Below are 20,168 nucleotides of genomic sequence, written 5' to 3'. Positions count from 1 at the left end.
TCATGTGTATGGACCCTTTACTCACTCTGAGAAAGTAAGGTAAACTGTCTACTGTATCTCTAGTAGTACACTAATGTATTTATTTCTATTCTCAGATAAAATACAAAAAATCACAAAAAGTAGTGTTAAATAACTTTGGTATGAAAAAATGAACACGATTTTTGTATTGGTGTGCACATAAAAAAGATTAACATTGAAAATGCACGCTATACTACTGTACAAATGACTGAATGACTATACTTTCAGCATACAAAAACACATTTTTGACATTCCTTGAACAAAATAAATATCTAATAGGCACATTTTCTATATTTCACGCACTACTGTAGGTTATATGGAGTTCTAAAGCAGGCAGATTTGACACCACTGTTGAGATAGGACATATTGAAATGCATAAAACAATACCCACTTGGTTTTAAGTGTGCAATTTTATCTCCTCACTGAGTATCTTTGGTAAAAAAAAATAAAAAAAGACAAGAAAATAAAGATAGAAGTGAACATAACAATTAAAAATTTATATTTACACAAAATACAGTTGCATTGGACAGATTGTTCAGCAGTGTTCCGCTGTTTTAATTAATTAATTAATATTTAATAATTGGGAATTCTGGAGAGTGAGGAGTGGAGGATCTCTGATAGAGATTACCTTTCTTCTCCTCCTTAATGGGAATAATGTACTAGATGGAAGACTTGGAGGCAGTTCACTTATATACAGACAAAAAGTACTTGAATGAGACACTGAGACTCTCAAGACGTGCTGAATTTTAAGATGTCTTAAACGTAAAACAAAAATTGGAAAAACTTTCTCTGAAACGGTCCTCAGCACCATTTCTGATCTCTGAGAAACAAAGTAGGAGTATCTTCAGGGCAGCCAAAAAAACAATAGGTCCATTCCAGTGCATTTTGTTTGTCTTTTGTGTCTTAAATGCACATACAAATAAACAAAAGTTACTCTGTTGCAGCCAGATCCATCCAGTAAACAGCACAGTTTCAGTCAGTCTTTACCATCATCCAATTAGTAAAAGGACGACAGGATAATCAAGCCATTTTGGTAACTCCCAATGGAGACAGATGGGAAATGGCTGGGGTGCCGAGATTGGTTTCCAGTGTCCCCTGGAGTGCCCGCTGCACTGCTACACTGGTTTCTGCAATCAGTCCCAGTCGTCCTTACAGACACAGGCACACTCCTCGTGGTGTTCCAAAGGCACATCGGTCATGGACTTCTGCAGGCCCCGGCCTCCGCTTCTGTGTTTCAGCAGGAGAACCTGCAGAGAACAACGGAAGGATTCCAATACAGTAGGTAAGCATCTCAACGACATGAGACCCAATACTCCAATATGATGCAGTGAATGAATGTAATGTAATTTCCATGACCTTGCCACCCTCTTGATTAAAAGAAGAAGAAGACCGCACAAAAGAGTTTTCTCTTCTACATTTATCGAGTCAATGAGTCAAAGTTACTGTAGGTCAAAGACCTTTCTCAAGACAGTGAACCCTGCCACACTCCTACAGTACCTCGTGGTATTTCTTGGTGACCCTGGCGGGCTCACACTGGCAGTCGTAGCAGCGATGGGAGCAGCAGGCACAGTTGCCCCCACAACGCTTCACCAGCAGGCAGCTGGGCCAGAAGATGACGTCTGTCCTCTTCAGTTCCTCGCGCAGGGAGACCGAAAAGTTACGCGGAGTGCAGCTGTACAGTCTCACCTCTTCTCTTAACAGGTTCAGATCTACTCCTGCTCCAAAAAAAGAAAAAAGATTTGACCTCATTAGCTCAGTGATTGTTTTCCTCCAAGGATTTTGCATGGCTGCTAAGCAGGGGTTGAGCTTGGCTGTACTCCAGGTTCACCCTCAATCAGAAAATGGCAGAACAGACATCTTACCTCTGGATTTCTTGTTGTGCATGAATGACTTTCCCAGGATGTGCCACGTGGGCTTGTACAGCTCCTCCATGTCCAGCTGCCATCGCTCAGGCTCCAGGTACTTCATGACCTCTTCCACCGTGTCCAGGCTGGCCACAGCCTGAGACAGGGAGTCCACACTCTGAGGGGGAGGAAGCACACCAGGGACTTCTGGCTCGGAGACGCTCTAAAAAAAACAAACAACCGAGAAGAAAAAAGTCAGGACATCCACCTCATGATGTTTTGCGGGAACCAGATTACTTGAATTGTCCTAATGATTTTTAAAATGTATAATTGGGTGGGCACACACAACATTCAACATCCATTCAACAAGGCGCTAAGTAACACACCTGATGCTTACTAAGATGTTTTACAGAATTATACCGGTACAGATGGATGAACAGCCAAATTCATAACAAAACCACCGTTGAGAAACATTGTGATTACACCTCTGCTACCTTCACAGACATGTCATACTGGGGGACGACAGGACTCAAAAGGGCCACGCCTTCCTGTGGGAAAGAGTATTGTCTGTGACTGCTCTTTCTGGCCGAGGTGTAGTTGGCTGATATCAGACAGAATTGTCAACTCGTTACACTCCACCCGAGTCTTGCATGGAGGGAGGAGGGGGATTCAGTTTTTTCCAAACCAGTCACTAGATGCTTAACAACAGCTTGACAATGGCGCTCACGGCACTGATTGACTAATCGTTAGTCCCCCACAGCTCTCATTGAACCGAACATTATTCAACTGAGAAACTGCTGTTCATGATGCCAGACCAAGAATCCGTCAACTCGGTGGAATGGGTGGATTCAATGGTCTGGACCCAGGCAAGAGGCGTAGAGCACTGCAGTAGATTGATACCTGGGGTGTGAATGTGTCTTCCCATATTGGACTTTAATCCACCAGACATTTCTGTTCAGTACACTCTGCTGTACCTCTCTGGAATGTCAGCGTGTCAGTTTGCTGGTAGCTCTCTGTGGCGATACCAGGATAATCCTCCTTGACTGACAGGTCAAATGTACTACCAGCAAGGAATAGGAGTGGGTTGATTACATGAACACATCAGCAGAAAGGAAAGAGAATCAAGTGAATAGTTAGATAGTTATGATTTCTTATGAGTGCTTATGTTTCTGCTGCTGACTGCCCTGAGAATGTACTGTACAGTATGTGACTGAAAATATTATCTTGAAAATCTAAAAATCTGATTGTTCATAAATTGTCATAATGACATACGTATTTTGGTACATTGATTGATTTTGGGTTAGTTGATCTTCGATTCCTACTGGTATAAACATCCCAACATGACTTTAATGGCTTGCTGAATATGCTCTGTCTTTTCTCCCCGACTGCTTTGTTGTGGCAAAACGGTTGGGGAGAATAGAAAGAACATATTCAGCCAGCGATAAAAGTGGAGATTGAAATATTGAGAGAAAGAGAGTAAATGTGTTTTTCAGCTCAGCCAGAGAGGAGAGATCAGGGAATGAATCAACAAAACAGACATGCCACTGGATTGCCATTGTTACACTGAATAATGGCAGAGACATAGGAAACTCAGTTCTGATTCACTGACAGCCTAATACCATGTAATACACTCTGAAATTATAGTCTGGACTCCCTCAAGGATGGAGCAGATGATAAGCAGAGGAAAAAGCTGATCCAGAAGTTGTAAAATGTTGTTTATGCAAATGTGTATAGTTTTGGCTTGGTATACTTTCATGGTTTCAAAGGTTGTACAGTATGAACAACTTGCCACTGCGTTAATAATGTGGTGATTCATTTTAAATACCATAACATCAAGGCAAGTACAAGTACAGTCAAATATGACATGTATATTAAAGTGAATCCTACTGGCAAGGGTTTTCATTCTGCATTCCATGCATTGCAGTAACAACAACAAATAACATCAAGACCATGACAAAAGTGGGACATCATGCTAAGCAAAACACCATATTATAGCTTTTCTACAATATGAAAGTACTACAGTTTCAATAACTGAAGCACTTACTGCGGTACTGTAGGTGATTCATATTAGTTTGGCTGCAGGTGAAAGTGTGGACTGGAAACCATTAACAGCTTGTGAATGTGGACGGTGCTACAGTCCTCCAATTAAGAGCACTCTGTAGGTATAGCCTCAGATGCCGCAGCCAAGCAATCCTTCAGAGACAGGTCAAAACCGAATAAGGTTTAACAGATGAGAGGAACAAAGCACTGCGAAGGGCCACCATAATGTCTGACTGGCATGGATTCTGAGAAATTGTAAATGCTGGGATCCAGAGTCTGGTAGCTTTCATTCCTTTCATTAGAAGTTGAAGTGTTGAGGTACTGTATTTATACGACTTGGCATCCGTTATGGGGCAATTTGAGAAATATGTAAGTACAGGTAAGCCTGGTTCTTACATATTTAAAATCTACTGTAGCTGAAATCGTCAGAGGTAAAACAATGCACCACAATGGTGCTAAGGACAGATGTTGAGGTACAAAAACAAGAATGCTGTTGATTGAATTGAACTGATGAAAGTTGTTTTGGAGAAACCAGATACAAGTAGACATACAGTACTGAACCAGTACACTAATGTTTTTGTATTGAAACATAAAGAAATGAACATTTGAAGCAACCTAAGAAAAAGAGAAGTCATCTTTCCAACTAGACTTGTTTTCATTTTTCTTGGACAAATTTGCAAAAGCTATGACCTCTCTTTGCATAGCAACCCGGAAAATATTTTGCCTCATAACTGAAGTTACATTCACATTTTTAGCTCTTTTTTTCTATGCTTTATACCAAGTCTTTTATCTTCAACAACTTCATTGGGCAAGAATTACTCTCCAGAGGTATACAACTAAAATACAGAGTGGATTCCATTGTATTACACAGTTCTCAGTGAAAGGTGTTTCAAATTGGATACAGACTATGTCAATCTTATATAAGAAAAACAGCTTAGCTTGCAGACAAGGGCTCGCAGACAGAGGCTCTTGCCAGAAACGACAGACAGTGGACAGTGTGTGGAGAGTGGTGGACCAGAACTAGACATCTAAACTATGTGCAGTGAATATTGTATATGTTTTTATACATGCTATATGTCATCTGTATACCTGACAGGAATGTATCAGTCCAGCAACATGTATACAGCATGCATTCATCAAAATGCAATAAGGCACATATACTGTAGATCTCAAATAGCAAAATTGTTTTACAGATGATTTTCAAAAGAGTGAGAGATTAGAACAGCTCCTTTGAACATTATGTTCCAATGACTTGGGGGAATCCACACATCAAAAGCTTTTGAAAGATGTTCACTTCTTTTGTCTTGCTGTTTAGTAAATGTTTTGCAAACAAATGAATAATCAAACATAAATGTATCTGTGAAAATGGTGACCATAACATGAGCCTTTGATCAGACTTAACCACTCAACCTTACTTACTAACGTCCACCAATCTGATAAAAGGGCATGAGACTGCAGGGCCATGTGCACTTGTAGCCGAGTTGAATTGGTTTAACTCCCTCTTCAGTATGAATACTGCCTACATGTACAATCAAATCGTTAATTTTTTGGTGGCATAGCTAGCTAAAGCAGTGTTTTGTCATGTGCGTTGGCAAAGCTGCAGCTCGCCTGGTGTTCATCTACCCCAAGTTCTCCCATACAACTTCCCTTCTCCGTTCTTTACACTGGCTCCCTGTAGCAAGCTCACATCCAGTTTAAAGTTGGCCATGATCAAGCCATACAACCCCGCCCGACCACTACGCTCTGTTACCTCGATGCAATTGGTTGCCCCGTCGCTCGGAGGCCCCTGTGGTCAATCGACCCGGTCACGTCTCTTCTCTGTCCTGGCCCCGCAGTGGTGGAATGAACTGCCCACTGATGTAAGGACGGTAGAGTCGCTGCCCATCTTTCGCCCTTCCTCTTAAGCACCTTTTGTATTTGTATCTTGCTGCTCTTGCACTTTGACTTTAGCACTAGATTAAGATCTTATTCAATTGTTTAGAAAGTAGAAGCACTTGTGAGTTCTGGTGAGTAGTGGTACGGTACGTGACTACCTACGTTAAATTCAATTATTGTAAGTCGTTTTGGGTAAAAGCGTCAGCTACTGTAAATGATTTATGTAATGTAATAATGTAATTTAGTAGTGTCAGTAGTGGATATAAAGTTTTAAAAAAAATGCATGGGATCCTATTACTCATTCAATGCCTTATCCGGACAAGGGCACACAACAGTTAGTTATTTGAGCTGGACCAGCGCATTGGGTCTATTATTGGAAAGACAGCTCTCGCTTTATAAAATAATGAAAATAATTATTCAAAGATATTAGAAATGATACAAATATGATTGTATTTCTATCCTATAATATTATACAACTGTGCAATTGAAGGAAACAATAAAACAATGATTTTACATAAACATGTCAGCACTCAAATGCTTGTATGACTGCTTGAGTTTTCATAGATTCTGTTCTTAAAGCCTCTGGAAACCAAATCCACAAAAGTCTTCTAACTATGTAATTTAGTGTATTATGTACATAATAAACAACATGTAAAAGTATTAGCAATTACTTTCTATCAAAATTCAAAATATTCTCATTTAATTTTTTGTAACATTCCTGACAGTGGGTTTGAAATGGCCGTTGTTTAATACGTTTAATGTGACGTCATTATATCCGAGATCCAATCATTAAAAAATGCACGTTAGTAAGTCCTACCTCCCCGCTAAATCTGCCTCGTCGACAGCAAATTTGCAGTTAGCTAACATATTTGATCCAGCCTAGTATCTTTGTCTATTTTTATCTATCCATCTACCGGTATCTATTTTTATCTATCCTCTATCTCCCCACCCTGTGCACGATCATGATTGTTTGTGCTGTCCCTGGGTGCTCATCGGTGAGATGACAACAAGTCATTCTTTAGTTTTCCAACTGTGTTGGATTTAGAGAAACAGTGGACCGCGTTTTTGGTGAGCCGTGGTGGAGCAGTCCGAAACATACCTTCATATGCTGCGCTCATTCATTAAATTCTGCCAGAAAGCCATGGGTTTTGCACAACGGCTATGTCTTGTAGCTGGAGCAGTACCCTCTCTCCCTCCACTTCAGCCTCTCACCGATGCCCAGAGCCTAGAGATCGATCATGTAAGTTACTGATAAAGTTTAAGTAAATGTTCCACGTTTATTGTTAACCTCACCTTTTTCTAAAGAAATCTAACATTGTTAGCTTGCCAACTCAGTGCTTTGTAGCTGCTTAGCAGCCTAATAATGCTAACTAATTCTACTAATGGATAGAAAAGCATTTTGGAACTCATCATTCAGTGATCGATTAAAATTAATTATTTGGAGATGGCAGGGCTTCTACTGTATTTCTGCATCCTCTGAGAATTGAGTATCTGACGGCTCAAACATATACGGCTGGACTTTTAGTTGCTGTGCATAGTGTGTTGCTAGTTTTGATGAGATTGTTTGTCATTGGCGGATCAAAATGTCAATCAAATCCTGATCTGACGCGCCCACACATTCCTGACAAATGGTCTAGAGAGCAAAATGAGCCGTTTTTGAACACTTTTTTCGAAGGGTTCTGAACGTTTATTTTAACTCAGATTTTTGTGGATGCTTAGAGACACTAACATTTGATATCATATATGCATTTTTGCCAAGTTTCCAGAGGCTTTAACAGTGCAAACAAATCTCAAATAAGAAAAGATTGCTGAATGTCAGAATCTTAGTGAAAACTGCAGGGGTCTAACATACGCGCAGTTTGACTTTTTGATCAGGGGGGGCAGTCAGTCCCAGCCCCCCCCCCCCCCCCCATCAAATAGGGATTATAGTGGTAAAAATACGAGCCCTGCACGGACATTGGAATGCGCATATTCTGTTACAGCTGCATGATTGACCCACAACATTTAAAAACATGGTGCTTATTATTTCCAATATCCACGTTTCGTTCAACTGCGCCTCCGCTGCGCCGTCCATTAGCACAACAATTTGGAATTCGTTTCAATATAGCCTAGGCCTACTTCAAACAATATTTTCCAATAAATTCTTCCAAAAACTAAAACGGAATGTATGCTACGCCTTTCATGCTTCAATGTCGGGATGTGTCATTATAAACAGCGTATTAGAATCCAGCAATTGCCTCTTCACATGTAGCCTATCTGCATTTATATCAAAGAATAATCACCAAAAGAATAATAGTGCGTGCATAATCAATTTGACAACTTGACAATGGATACGTTGCACAGATGTGCAGTATCCAACAGTTCGTTCATGGCTAGCAATGGTAGGCCTACAGCTATGGGATTAGCTCATGTTTGGGTTGCTGTCAAAGCTGCCACTCTTATGTTGCTATAGCCGAAATTATCAGAACAATATGAACATTCAGTTGAAAGTTTTCCATCCACCCATAACTGGATGAGGAATCAGCACAATCATTTCTCACGCAAGCAGGAGCCGTTCAGTGCATTTCTCTGATCCGGTCGCAACCCAGTCTCTAGAATACATGTTTTGGACGCGTTGCAGACAGTTTGCGCATCTGGCCACCAGGGGGGGCAGTGCCCCCCCTTGCCCCAGCCAATCTGCGCGCCTGGGGTCTAAGAAGAAAATGCTTCGTAAGAAGCCCATTCTTCTTTCAGAATACAGCTACTTTGGCTTAGTTCACACGGCAGGTCTTAATGCTCAATTCCGATTTTTTACACAGATCCGATTTTTTTGTTTAGCTGTTCACATGACATTTTAAATGTAACCTATATTTGACCCCCGTGTGAACAGCCCACGGCCCTGAACAGACCCGCATGCGCAGAGGAACAATAACAAAGACGTCAGGACGTCACGCGCAGCGCACTGTTTACGGAAGTAAATGGAGTTATATTAATACATCCATGATAACGTTACAACCACAACTGAAGTTAGCCTTTACGGGTTGATTTTCAAGTAGGCTATTTGTGCAGTGGAAGCAGGCGACGGTATGAGCAAATGGTAACGAGAAGAAGGATGAGGATCGTCTTGTGACGTGCAGTATGCCGCACAAGCACACCACAGTGGAACGCTTCACGAATTTGCAAGTCACCGCCATGGTCACCATGGTCACCGCTCTAGAGACGTAAAAGTAGCATTAAACACATGACTGTTCAGACGGCGGGCGCGTTGGAAAACATCAGACATGTATCCGATATAATACCACCTCTGAAAGAGACCCAGGTTGATATAATACCACCTCTGAACGAGACCCAGGTTGATATAATACCACCTCTGAAAGAGACCCAGGTTGGATTTAAAAAAAATCTGATTTCATGTGACTTGCGCTGTTCAGACGGTCATGAAAAAATCTGACCTGAGTCGCATGTAGGCAAAAAGATCGGATTTGGGTCACATTTCACTGCCGTGTGAACAAAGCCTTTGATTTATGTGCCAGGTTCATCTATCAATGGGCCTCATTCACCAATATCTTCCTAAGTTATCTTCTTAAATTTCTTCCTAAGAACGTTTAAAAAAAAAAAAAAGCTCCCACGTTTTTAAAGAAAGATCTCACGACGTGTTCGTAAACCGCTGGATGAGTTCACACCTGCCTCATAATGATGAATCCCATGGTTTCGTATTGTGAAAGTGTGCGACAGTTCTCCTGAATTAGCATAGGTGAACTCCCTGCTCGCCCCATACAAGGTTATGCAACTAAACGGTCGTGCTCAGATGTCACTTTTCTGAATGAATGAATGAATGAATGAATGAATGAATGAATGAATGAATGAATACCGGTCATCCGCGCCTTCGATAGCATAATGGTTTAGGTGGGATTGTGTCAGGTGCATTGGCAAGTCAGAGGACTGCAGAGCGAATTCAGCGTGGACAATCAAAATCTGATTTTAATTCAGCAAAGTAGGCTTCCTACTATGAGGAATTTGCCTTGGTGCATAATAGCGAGACAGAACAGTGCAAAATGTCAAAGTGATAGAATACACTATACAATAGCCTACAGTTTACAAAAATGTAGGATATAAAATACAGAGCTGTCAATGTGGCATGCCCAACGGAAATCTAGAGAGCGGACTCCACCGGTCCTTTAGCAGCGTCAGTAAAATGCATGAGATGATATTAGCTTGTTCAGTTACTGAGATGATATTAGCTTGTTCAGTTACTGAGATGATATTAGCTTGTTCAGTTACTGAGATGATATTAGCTTGTTCAGTTACTGAGATGATATTAGCTTGTTCAGTTACTGAGATGATATTAGCTTGTTCAGTTACTGCTGTATCCAGAGAAGGGCACACCGCTGGACCAGGTGCATCGGGGGTATCAGGCTATTGGAAAGACTCTCGCTTTGTAAAATAATGAAAACCATTATTATAAGATATTATAAGTGATACATGCTCTACAACATCAGGAGGATTCGCCCTTTCCTCACTAATGAAACGGCGCAGGTACTCATCCAGGCCCTGGTCATCTCCCGCCTGGACTACTGCAACTCCCTCCTCGCTGGGGTGCCGGCGTCAGCCATTAAACTTCTGGAACTTGTCCAGAAAGCTGCTGCTCGCCTGGTGTTCAACCACCCCAAATTCTCCCACACAACTTCCCTCCTCCGTTCCCTACACTGGCTCCCTGTAGCGGCTCGCATCCAGTTTAAAACTCTGGCGCTAACCTACAGGGCAATGAAAGGAACAGCCCCCTCCTACCTCCAGGCCATGGTCAAACCCTACATCCCCTCCCGACCACTACGCTCTGCTACCTCAGGGCGACTGGTTGCCCCGTCACTCCGAGGCTCCTGCGGTCGATCGACACGGTCACGGCTCTTCTCTGTCCTGGCCCCGCAGTGGTGGAATGAGCTGCCCACTGATGTCAGGACAGCAGAGTCGCTGCCCATCTTTCGTCGCAGGCTCAAAACTCATCTCTTCAAGAAGTACTACAACAATCCTCCCACCTAAGCACTTATTATATTGCACTGTACTTTAGATTGTGATTCTTGCACTTTGCCTTCAGCACTAGACTATGCTCTTAGTCACTTGTTTGTTTTAGAAAGAAGATGCACTTGTGAGGTCTGGCAAGTAGTAGTACATTGGCTCTTCCTACGTTAAATGCAATTATTGTTAGTCGCTTTGGATAAAAGCGTCTGCTAAATGACTGTAATGTAATGTAATGTAATACATATATTATAGAATTGCATTCCTTTAATGTTATATAACTGTAGATTTGAAGTAAACACAATCACAAATCACACATTTTAAATGAACAATCATTCATAAACAGTCCATAGCCTTCTTAAGACTGCTCTTCCATGTTCGTAGATTCTGTTCTTAGTTCCCACAGAACAATGGTGAACGCCAGAATTGGAAACGGTATAAGTGGAGTAAGAAATGCTTCCTAAGAAATTATTAACTTTGTTTGTGAATGAGGCCCACTGTTGATATGAGATGACAATACAAAAATAACATCTTGGGAGGCCTCTGAAACACAATGGGCCTCATTCACCAACGAAGTTAAGTTCTTAAGAAGCATTTCTTCTTAAACTGTACTTACACCGTTTCTAAGAAAATTCGGGCATTCACCAATGTTTTCTCATCTGGGATTTGTTCTCAGCTAAGAACAGAATATACGAACACTGAATAGCAGTCGCAAGTAGGCCATTTGAGTGAGGAAATGTAGACTATGCAAAATTGGTGATTGCGGTCACCTCAATTCTACAGTTGGATGATATATGATTGAAATACAATTACATCTGCATAATTCCCAATAACGTGTCCTAATCATAACCATAATTTCCATTGTAAACGTGTGCGTCAGAATATCTGATATGTCATAGTTTAAATCATTTCGCTCCGACTTGCTTGTTATTCGTGTTGATCAGTCTTGAAGATGTCGATAAAATATTTAGATTGTGTGTTAATAATTTGTGATTTTGGTGTAAATTGATGAGTTTTGTGTTTTGTTTTAATTCTTTGACCGTTCTGCAAAAGCACCGTGAGATTTCTCTGTATAGGCCAAGCCCCCAGGATTCGAAATCTAAAGTGAAGGCCTATTGAACCGCGCCATCTTGGCTAGATTTGTAGTCATTTTGCTATTTCCGGTGACTTTTGTACTTGCGCAGTTGAGCTTTTCTGTCCGACGCGCGTCCACGCACGTTCCCGGCTCTCCCCGCTTTGATTTAGCAATGAAAACCGGCTTGCATATTAACCTGTTTTTGTCAAATATATCCATTGGAGAAATTATTTTTTCATCCAGGCATCTTAGTTTTAACAGGTTAAATATAACTGAACATGTTTTGTTTGCTAGTAGATGGTATTCATTCCGTTCGCGATAACGTTATTGCAGCCAGGCTAAATTCCTCCAGGGAGCCAGTGACCGGCGAGTTGAAGAGCTTCACTCCCCGCCAGCAGGAGCTTTGGCCGCGGCTACCGCATCTCGGATAACCGGCTGAGTTCGTGGCTGCTATTTCACATTCGCCCTTGATCAATCCCAATACCGATCCATGGTAATAATGAATCAATCGTTCAGATCGGCAGTGCTGCATGCATGTTACAACATCATTGTTAGCTTTATTAACATAACCATAGACTACATTTATCTCTCTAACGTTAGGCTATCCATCTTACACCAGTCGGCCATTCGATAGCTAGAAGCGGTGCCACCATGGACGTGGACGCGCGTAGGACAGAAGTACAACTGCGCAAGTACAAAAGTCACCGGAAGGCCAGTAAAGCACAACTGCGCAAGTACAAAAGTCACCGGAAATGGTCAAATGACTACAAATTTGCCAGGATGGCGCGGTTCAATAGGGCTTCATTGTTGATAGCGGTCAGTGAATGGAGTGGCTGTATCCAGTTCTATTAATACATCCATGGTATAGGCCTACATATAATAGCCTACCAACAAATCCATGACCATTTCATCAATTGGTGATTGCGGTCACCTCAATTCTACAGTTGGATGTGTGTTAGTGCGCTAGACGGAGAGTCTGCTGTGGAGAGGGTGGTAGTCCGTGTCCCTGGTGTCTGTATCCATATCGCCAGCGGCGCGCACACCCAACAGTGCTGTTGTCCCTATTGGCACCAACGCGCTGGTCGAACGCGGACAACGGTGGGCACGCCGGCCCCCCTCCAGTAGCCTGCATATCTCTCCTCAAGATTAAACATTCACGATTCCTTTATTTGTCACATGCAGCCTAATGTCTAGTCACAGTGAAATGTTGCCGCCGGCTCCAAGGTTATGATCATTACAGATAAACTCCAATACTCAATTTACAAATGACACAATAAGGACCATTTCTACAGAAGCCTATGTAGATAAGATCAGATACGTAGGGTACCTCTTTTGTTAACTGCTAGCGTTGACAGCTGTATAGGCTATATAGCCTACATTTTTGTAGACTATAGGCTTGTATATTGTATTCTATCACATTGACATTTTGCACTGTTCTGCCTCGCTATGTTTATGCACAAAGGCAAATTCCTCGTAGTAGGAGGCCTACTTGCAAATTCCTCGTAGTAGGAGGCCTACTTGGCTGAATTAAAATCAGATTTTGATTGCCTACGATGGATTCGAAATGCAGTCCTCTGTCTTGCTAACGCACTTGACACAACCCCTCCTAAACCATTATGCTATCGAAAAGCTGGCGAGTTGAGAGCTCGAATTAGTGGTATTCATTCAGAGAAATGACATCTGCATACGACCCTGTAGTTGCATATCCTTATATGGGGCTGGCGGGGAGTTTACCTATGCTAATTCATGTGAGCGGCCACGAGCTTTGAACTTGAGAAGAGAAGGCAGGTGCGAACTCTTCCACCGGTTTACGAACACGTCGTGAATCAGACGGGAGCTTTCCTTAGAAACGTTCTTAGGAAGAAATTTAAGAACAGAACTTGAGAAGATATTGGTGAATGAGGCCCATTGTCTAAAATTTAACACAGAGTTGCAAACCGCTTCCCTACACAAGAAAACTTCCAAAAAGTAAATGAGGCCTGTTGTCCATAAACAGATTTTTTAGTTCTATAACACACACTGCAATTGAGGTTGGTTTAAAAAGAGACTAAATTTCACCATGCCAGAATCCTGCATCTACTTTCACTAGGATCAAATCTCTTCTCCCTTCATCATGCCATGCTACAACTCAAGTGAAATTGAATGAGCCCTGACACTATCTCCTGTATAGAGTAAGTGGTCAAGGCACAACGGTCAACTCTGTGGAGGTACATTATAATCTGATATAAAAAAAACAGGTCACCCCAGGGACAACATGAAACATTGACAATGACATTTCAGTTCCCTATGTCTTTTACCCTTCCTCTCTTGCCTTCAGAGACTTCAGAGACTTACACTGTGTTTTAACAACCTCTGTATCTTGCCCCTTTAGCTTTTCCAAAATCTCTTCCTGTGAATTATAGACCGGTCTTATTTTTTCCCCCTTCAATGGAAGTGGTAAAGCGGAATTATTGCTTGTTTAAATATATACCAAACTGCTGCCCCCATGTCTCTAAGTTCCAGTAGCGCTGGTTTACCACAGGGGAACAGAGCGCTGCTGTTCTAGACTGCTCTTCCAGCGCCCCAGGAATGCTCAAAGAGAAGCCAGGCTTCGGGCAGAGCGGGGCCAAAGCTACCCTTTCCTCTTGTGATTTCCTCCAAGTTAACTCTCTGCTGGCACACACTCTGCCTGAATCATAACACCAATGACAGGCTGTTATTCTTTATGTATGTGTGTGTGTCAGTGTGTGTGTGTGTGTGCATGCGTGTGTGTCATGTATGTATGTATGTACTGTATGTATGTATGTATGTATGTATGTGTGTATGTATGTACTGTATGTATGTATGTATGTACTGTATGTACAGTATGTACAGTATGTATCTATGAATGAATGAATGAATGAATGTATGTAAGTGTGTATGAATGCTTGTCCATGTTCATTATCTTCCTGCTGGATATGATTAATCCCACCTAACACCTATCCATCAATCTTCCCTCAATCTCATGCGACCACACTATTTGAATTCATACAGACACATCATCCACCTGGACCTGAGCAACATGTGCAGCATGCTCAAGGAAGGCAGAGCAGAGCAACATGTGCAGCATGCTCTAGGAAGGCAGAGCAGAGCAACATGTGCAGCATGCTCTAGGAAGGCAGAGCAGAGCAACATGTGCAGCATGCTCTAGGAAGGCAGAGCAGAGCAACATGTGCAGCATGCTCTAGGAAGGCAGAGCAGAGCAACATGTGCAGCATGCTCTAGGAAGGCAGAGCAGAGCAGTCATGTACAGAGCTCCAGGTGAGCCGGCTAGTCGCACATCACTGTTGCTAAGGCAACGGAGTGTCGGAGACCATAGAGGATACACTTTGGTTTCACCAGGTTCCCGTGAGCTCCTGCAGCTTTCACAGGTCCCATAATGGTGCTGATGGTGTTAGAAACTTTCACTTTAACCTCCCATCACCGCAGTAAATTTCACCCCCTGCACACCCATGAAACGCAGAAAGGGGGAGACCTTCTAAAAAGCAAGCAGGGTCAGAAATGTAGGTTCCCTCCTTCGCTGTTATAAATAACCATTCACCATCCAGCCACACCTCTTTGATGTGTGTACTGTACATTCGCTGGAGACTCAGCCAAAACACGCCCTCCCCCTTCCTCTAGAATAACATAACATTTCTACAAGAAAAATATACAACTGTAAATACCACAGAGCAAAGCAAATGCACAAATTGCAGACCTTCCAAGATCTCAACATGGCTTTTTTGGGATCATTGTACACAAGGCTGAACCCCCCTCCCTGCAGAGGGTCTTGACTGATATGCTAGTTTTTCAGTCTTTTATGTGTGTGCCTTTTCACATAGGGGGTGATTATGCATAACAAATCATAGTAGAGTTTTCTATATGAGAAGATGGATCGTAGAGATAGTGAAGTTCAGGCATGCATGGCTGGTTAAGTAAACAAAAAAGGAATCAGCTGAGGATATCGCACATCAAAGAGAAACTTGGCCTGTAAATTGAGAAGTGACTGTGTTGGAAAGCACCGCAACATAAGTTGTCAATGCAATATTGCACTGCCAAAAAGGTAAATAGGTCCTCGGAGGTGAAAATAAATATAAGAAAATGGAATAACTATGGGTTGATATCTCTCAAAAGCACCAATTGCAATAATAATGCAATATATTCTAAATGCTTCAGAGAAATTCAAAATACAACTCTGGAATTGCTACTATGGTTTTGTTAATGTTTTAGCATAATATCAACAATAAATTGAAATAACAACTTAATGTCTGGCTGGGGCTGTTGAAAACTATGCAGGAGAATGTACAGTCAATGTACAGAATAGTATTTGTAGACCACTTTGATATTGCAAGCTCACATTCTGTTTCTCTCAGCCAATCAGTCTGGCTTTCCTCGTATATCTACATCAATTTCAGTGTGCAGGAGTACTTGCTTTGAGAGACGAACCCCTTCAGCCAATCAGCGTGACAAACATTAGCCAAATCCAAAAAAGAACGGTAAAAACGTATTTTCCTCTGAGAAACTCTGCTAGTGCATACTCTTGTTCTTATTTAATTGTTGTTATTGAGTCTATTTCTGAAATAAACTGGACTTATGTAATTTTTAAATGTACCACTTGTTGCTTTAAGAGACACCGTTAGCCTGCTGTTTTACTAGCAGCCTGCATTTCACGTCACGCTGTGTTCTGTTGGGGGAACATCAGTTAGAACACAGTCCCTGACTGGAGATAGATGGAAGGCCAGACTAATCTGCAGAGAGAAACCAAATGTGAGCTCACAATATCAGGATGGTCTCACAAGACTTTAGTAAAGTGTAATCTTACCTTTCCTTAGTTACTCTTGACACAATGAGTCCTATACTATAAACTAGAGCTGCATGCCCATAGCTTCATGAGACCATCTTGGATCATTTGGATTTGGCAAACATTTTGTTGCACTGATTGGCTGAAGGAGCAAGTACTCCCGCCCACAATAATCGTTATAGGATAGGGGGAAGGCCAGACTGATCTGTGGAGTGAAACAATGTGAGCTTGCTAGATCAGGATGGACTTACGAGGCTAGCGTGCCTAACCCTAACCTCTCAGAGCCTACCGCCACTCAGAGTTGCATGCCTAACCTTAACTCTAACCTTAAATCTAACCTTAACTCTAACCTTAAATCTAACCCCTCAGAGTTGCATGCTCTCTATTGAGAAATCTTTGATTGTAGGACAAGCTTTTTTTTTTTTATAGTGGCAAAGCATAAAATATGACCACTTCATACAAATTACTTAAAATAATTGCACTGAAGGTACAGTAGGCTGCTCAGCTGAAGGTACTCAGGTGGGGTATCTCCCAGGCCTCTCTGTGCAGAGTTTGCATATTTTCCCCTTGTTCACAAGGGTTTCCTCCCAAGAACCCCAATATAAAAACATGCAGAAGAACAGAGGTTCTTCAGTCCGGTCCCTGACCAGAATTTAGGCTGAGCACTTGGACTTGGTCCCTGGGCGCCATGAACGATGACTGCCCACTGCTCCTGGCTGCCCCTGGAGAAGGACACTGACCAGGCTGCCCACTGCTCCTGGCTGCCCCTGGAGAAGGACGGCTTGGATGGGAGAAATGTTGGAACAATTTCCCCCGACGACACCTGAAGATACGTGTGTGTTGTGTGTGATGTGTTGCCACTCACTCACATGTTTGTGTGTGTCACGTGGGGCAAACAAAAACCCTCGAGGTCCAGAAATTATTAATTATTGATACTGAAATTAACTGGACAACATGTTGGCAGCTACCGTCATTGAAGTCCTTTTATTCCTGGTATGAGACAGTATCATAAAGCAAGGATTCAGTAAGTGCAGTTGAGCTCAGAAATTCAAGGGGAAAAAAAATCGCAGCTCATCTGCCAAGGGAGCAAAGTAAACAGCTAGAGAAAGAAGGTGGTGATAATGAACCAAATGAAAACTATGAAGCCAGATGAAAAAAACCAGCGCTGACGTTTTCCCATTTCTGTTTGTCATGAACAGAAATAATTTAACTGGCCTGCAGGCCATTACAGATTTATGAAGGGTACAGCTGTTTGCTTAGAGCGATCGAACACAACTGCCACATGACAGGTTAAAACATGGCAGTCTTCACTTTGGTTTATCTCTGGGCTTTTTGTAAGTGAAAGGTATGGGGGACGGATAAGGCCTATGTGTGTGGTCGGGGCAGAGGACAGAGAGAAGAGGATAAAGAGGGAGAGACAGACACAGGAGTGAAAGGATAGCGAGAGAAAAAGATGAAGAGAGGGAGAGAGAAGTAAAGAAAAAGAAAAAATAAACTAAGGGAAATTTATCCCAAAAAATAGATTTTCTACACTTGATTAAATCTAAGGGTAAAAGAACCTTAAAGAGGGAAAATACATGTTGAGACCGTCTGCATCGTTAACAATCTGAGCTGTCAGACACAACCTCTGTGCATTAGATCTCTTAATTGTCCTCTTTCTCTTCATCCTTCTTTTAGGCCTGGAAGGACTTCTCCTACGGCCAACAGACTACACTGAGAGTCGAGAGTCAAGACTACACTGAGAGTCGAGAGTCAAGACTACACTGAGAGTCGAGAGTCAAGACTACACTGAGAGTCGAGGGTCAAGACTACACTGAGAGTCGAGAGTCAAGACTATGTACACTGAGAGTCGAGAGTCAAGACTACACTGAGAGTCGATAGTGTTTGACTCTGTCTGCGCCAACCCAATCTCTATAACAGCACCACTGCCACTCCAACACCTCGTATCTCAATTTTGTCTGATTGGACCCACAGGAGTGCGCAACGACCGACCATTCAGGTGTTTCAGGCCACCAAACAAGCCAGTCCTGACTTCCCACTACTCAGAGCCTCTTATAGTAAATGCCAGCCAACCAAAAGCAGCAGGAGAATGCACGTCCAAAACAACAGACCGGCTCATATGACTGGCCGAATTAGGTATGTGCGTGCGGTCATTTGCTTAACAGATAAGGGTGTCTGGCGTACCACAGGGAGCAGGGAGTAGCGGATGCAGAATCCCGGTGAAGAGGGGAGGTACTCATCGGAGGTGAAGCGCACTCTGATTTGGCTGCCTTTGGATGTGTGGCCAGCCGGTACCGACTGTGACCCACACCAGCGGCCCAGGATGGTGTTCTCCGCTGGCTCCTCCATCTCCACAAAATCATACCTGGGAAAGAGCCAGAGAAAGAGAGAAAAACGATGGGGGGAGACTGTGAGAGTGGTTCTAGCTGTGTGGTCCCCAAACACCATTTGACATGGCATAGTTTTTCTTATAATGTAAGCTAGCACTTCATTTTACTGTTCACACCAAGTTGGCAACCCAGGAACTGCACATACAGTATATCCTTTGAGACACTTTCAGTTGAATTGTTTCATGCTGGGTGCATTTACCAGCGCAAATAGGATTGACTCCACGGTACTTTATCAAATTGCTTATGCTCTTCTAAACTAAATCATGGCTTTGTCCCACTCCAGCGGTAATACGCCTCTGCCGAGCTGTGTGACATTTCAATGTGTCATGACTGCCGTGTGTCTTTTTATATACCTTCCTGTCCTCCTTCTCACCCACCTCCAGCCCTCTGAGGAGAAGGCACTATGCTAACGATAACGCTAAATGGTTTCTAACAGCAGGGCCTAATGCTCACAGTGTGTCAACAGGGAGTGGTACGAGGTGGTTCTATTATTTACAGCCAGTATTAAATGAGAAAAGAGCTTTAGCTTTGCAGTGTGCTCAGCAACCTCAGGTGGGTTGGCATTGTCCCATCCAGTTAGTGATAATGGCCACTGATGCAGACCTTAGGACAAGCCTATTAGGCTATACTGAATGCTGCAAACGCATACGTCTTTGGTCAAGATTGTACTTTTTAATTAAACCAATTGCACTCATTAGTGCTAGCGCAGTTGGGCGCAGATAGGCCTCTTGCCTTTTCAAATATGTTTTTCGCTTGTGCCTGGAAGCAAACTCCTGATAGATATTTAAGTCGTATAACAATTCATCACAATGCATTTATGAGAACGTGGTATGGGGATTACATTACTGAATTAGGGAGTTGGCAGTGGAATGAAATTCAATGGTGAAGAAATTAACTGTGTATGTTTTGCATAATAGGCTATAGAGTATGTAGTTTGACCTTGATTATCCTATTCAGAATTCAGTTTTGGCACTGGGGATGTTGACTTATGCCAGGCAGTGATGGGAATAGCTTTGGAATCACTTGGATTATTGAATCACATGAGATTTATATTGCTTTATTGTATTCTGTGATAAGTCCAATAAACATTGGTGGGTGGAAAACAGAAGCAAACATCCAGCCTCCCCTATACTAGG

The 20,168-nt window shown here is 42.4% G+C and overlaps 1 protein-coding gene across 1 annotated transcript in view; it reads right to left on the bottom strand.

Annotated features, from left to right (window-relative positions):
- Positions 1-1,151: 1,151 nt before the first annotated feature.
- pdgfc (platelet derived growth factor c) overlaps positions 1,152-20,168 on the bottom strand; it is a gene marked incomplete at its 3' end in the record, with an annotated part of 44,058 nt that continues 25,041 nt past the window's right edge. The window contains exons 3-6 of the mRNA XM_084448968.1: positions 18,827-19,007; positions 1,881-2,085; positions 1,516-1,736; positions 1,152-1,265 (exon numbers count right to left, since the gene is read on the bottom strand). Coding sequence (XP_084305094.1) covers positions 1,152-1,265; positions 1,516-1,736; positions 1,881-2,085; positions 18,827-19,007 — 721 coding nt within the window. The remainder of the gene's footprint in view (positions 1,266-1,515; positions 1,737-1,880; positions 2,086-18,826; positions 19,008-20,168) is intronic.

Source organism: Borostomias antarcticus (assembly GCF_949987555.1).
Source record: "Borostomias antarcticus genome assembly, chromosome: 14".
NCBI lineage: Eukaryota > Metazoa > Chordata > Actinopteri > Stomiiformes > Stomiidae > Borostomias > Borostomias antarcticus.
The sequence above is the reverse complement of the archived record's forward strand: the minus strand, read 5'-3'. Positions and strand labels throughout refer to the sequence as shown.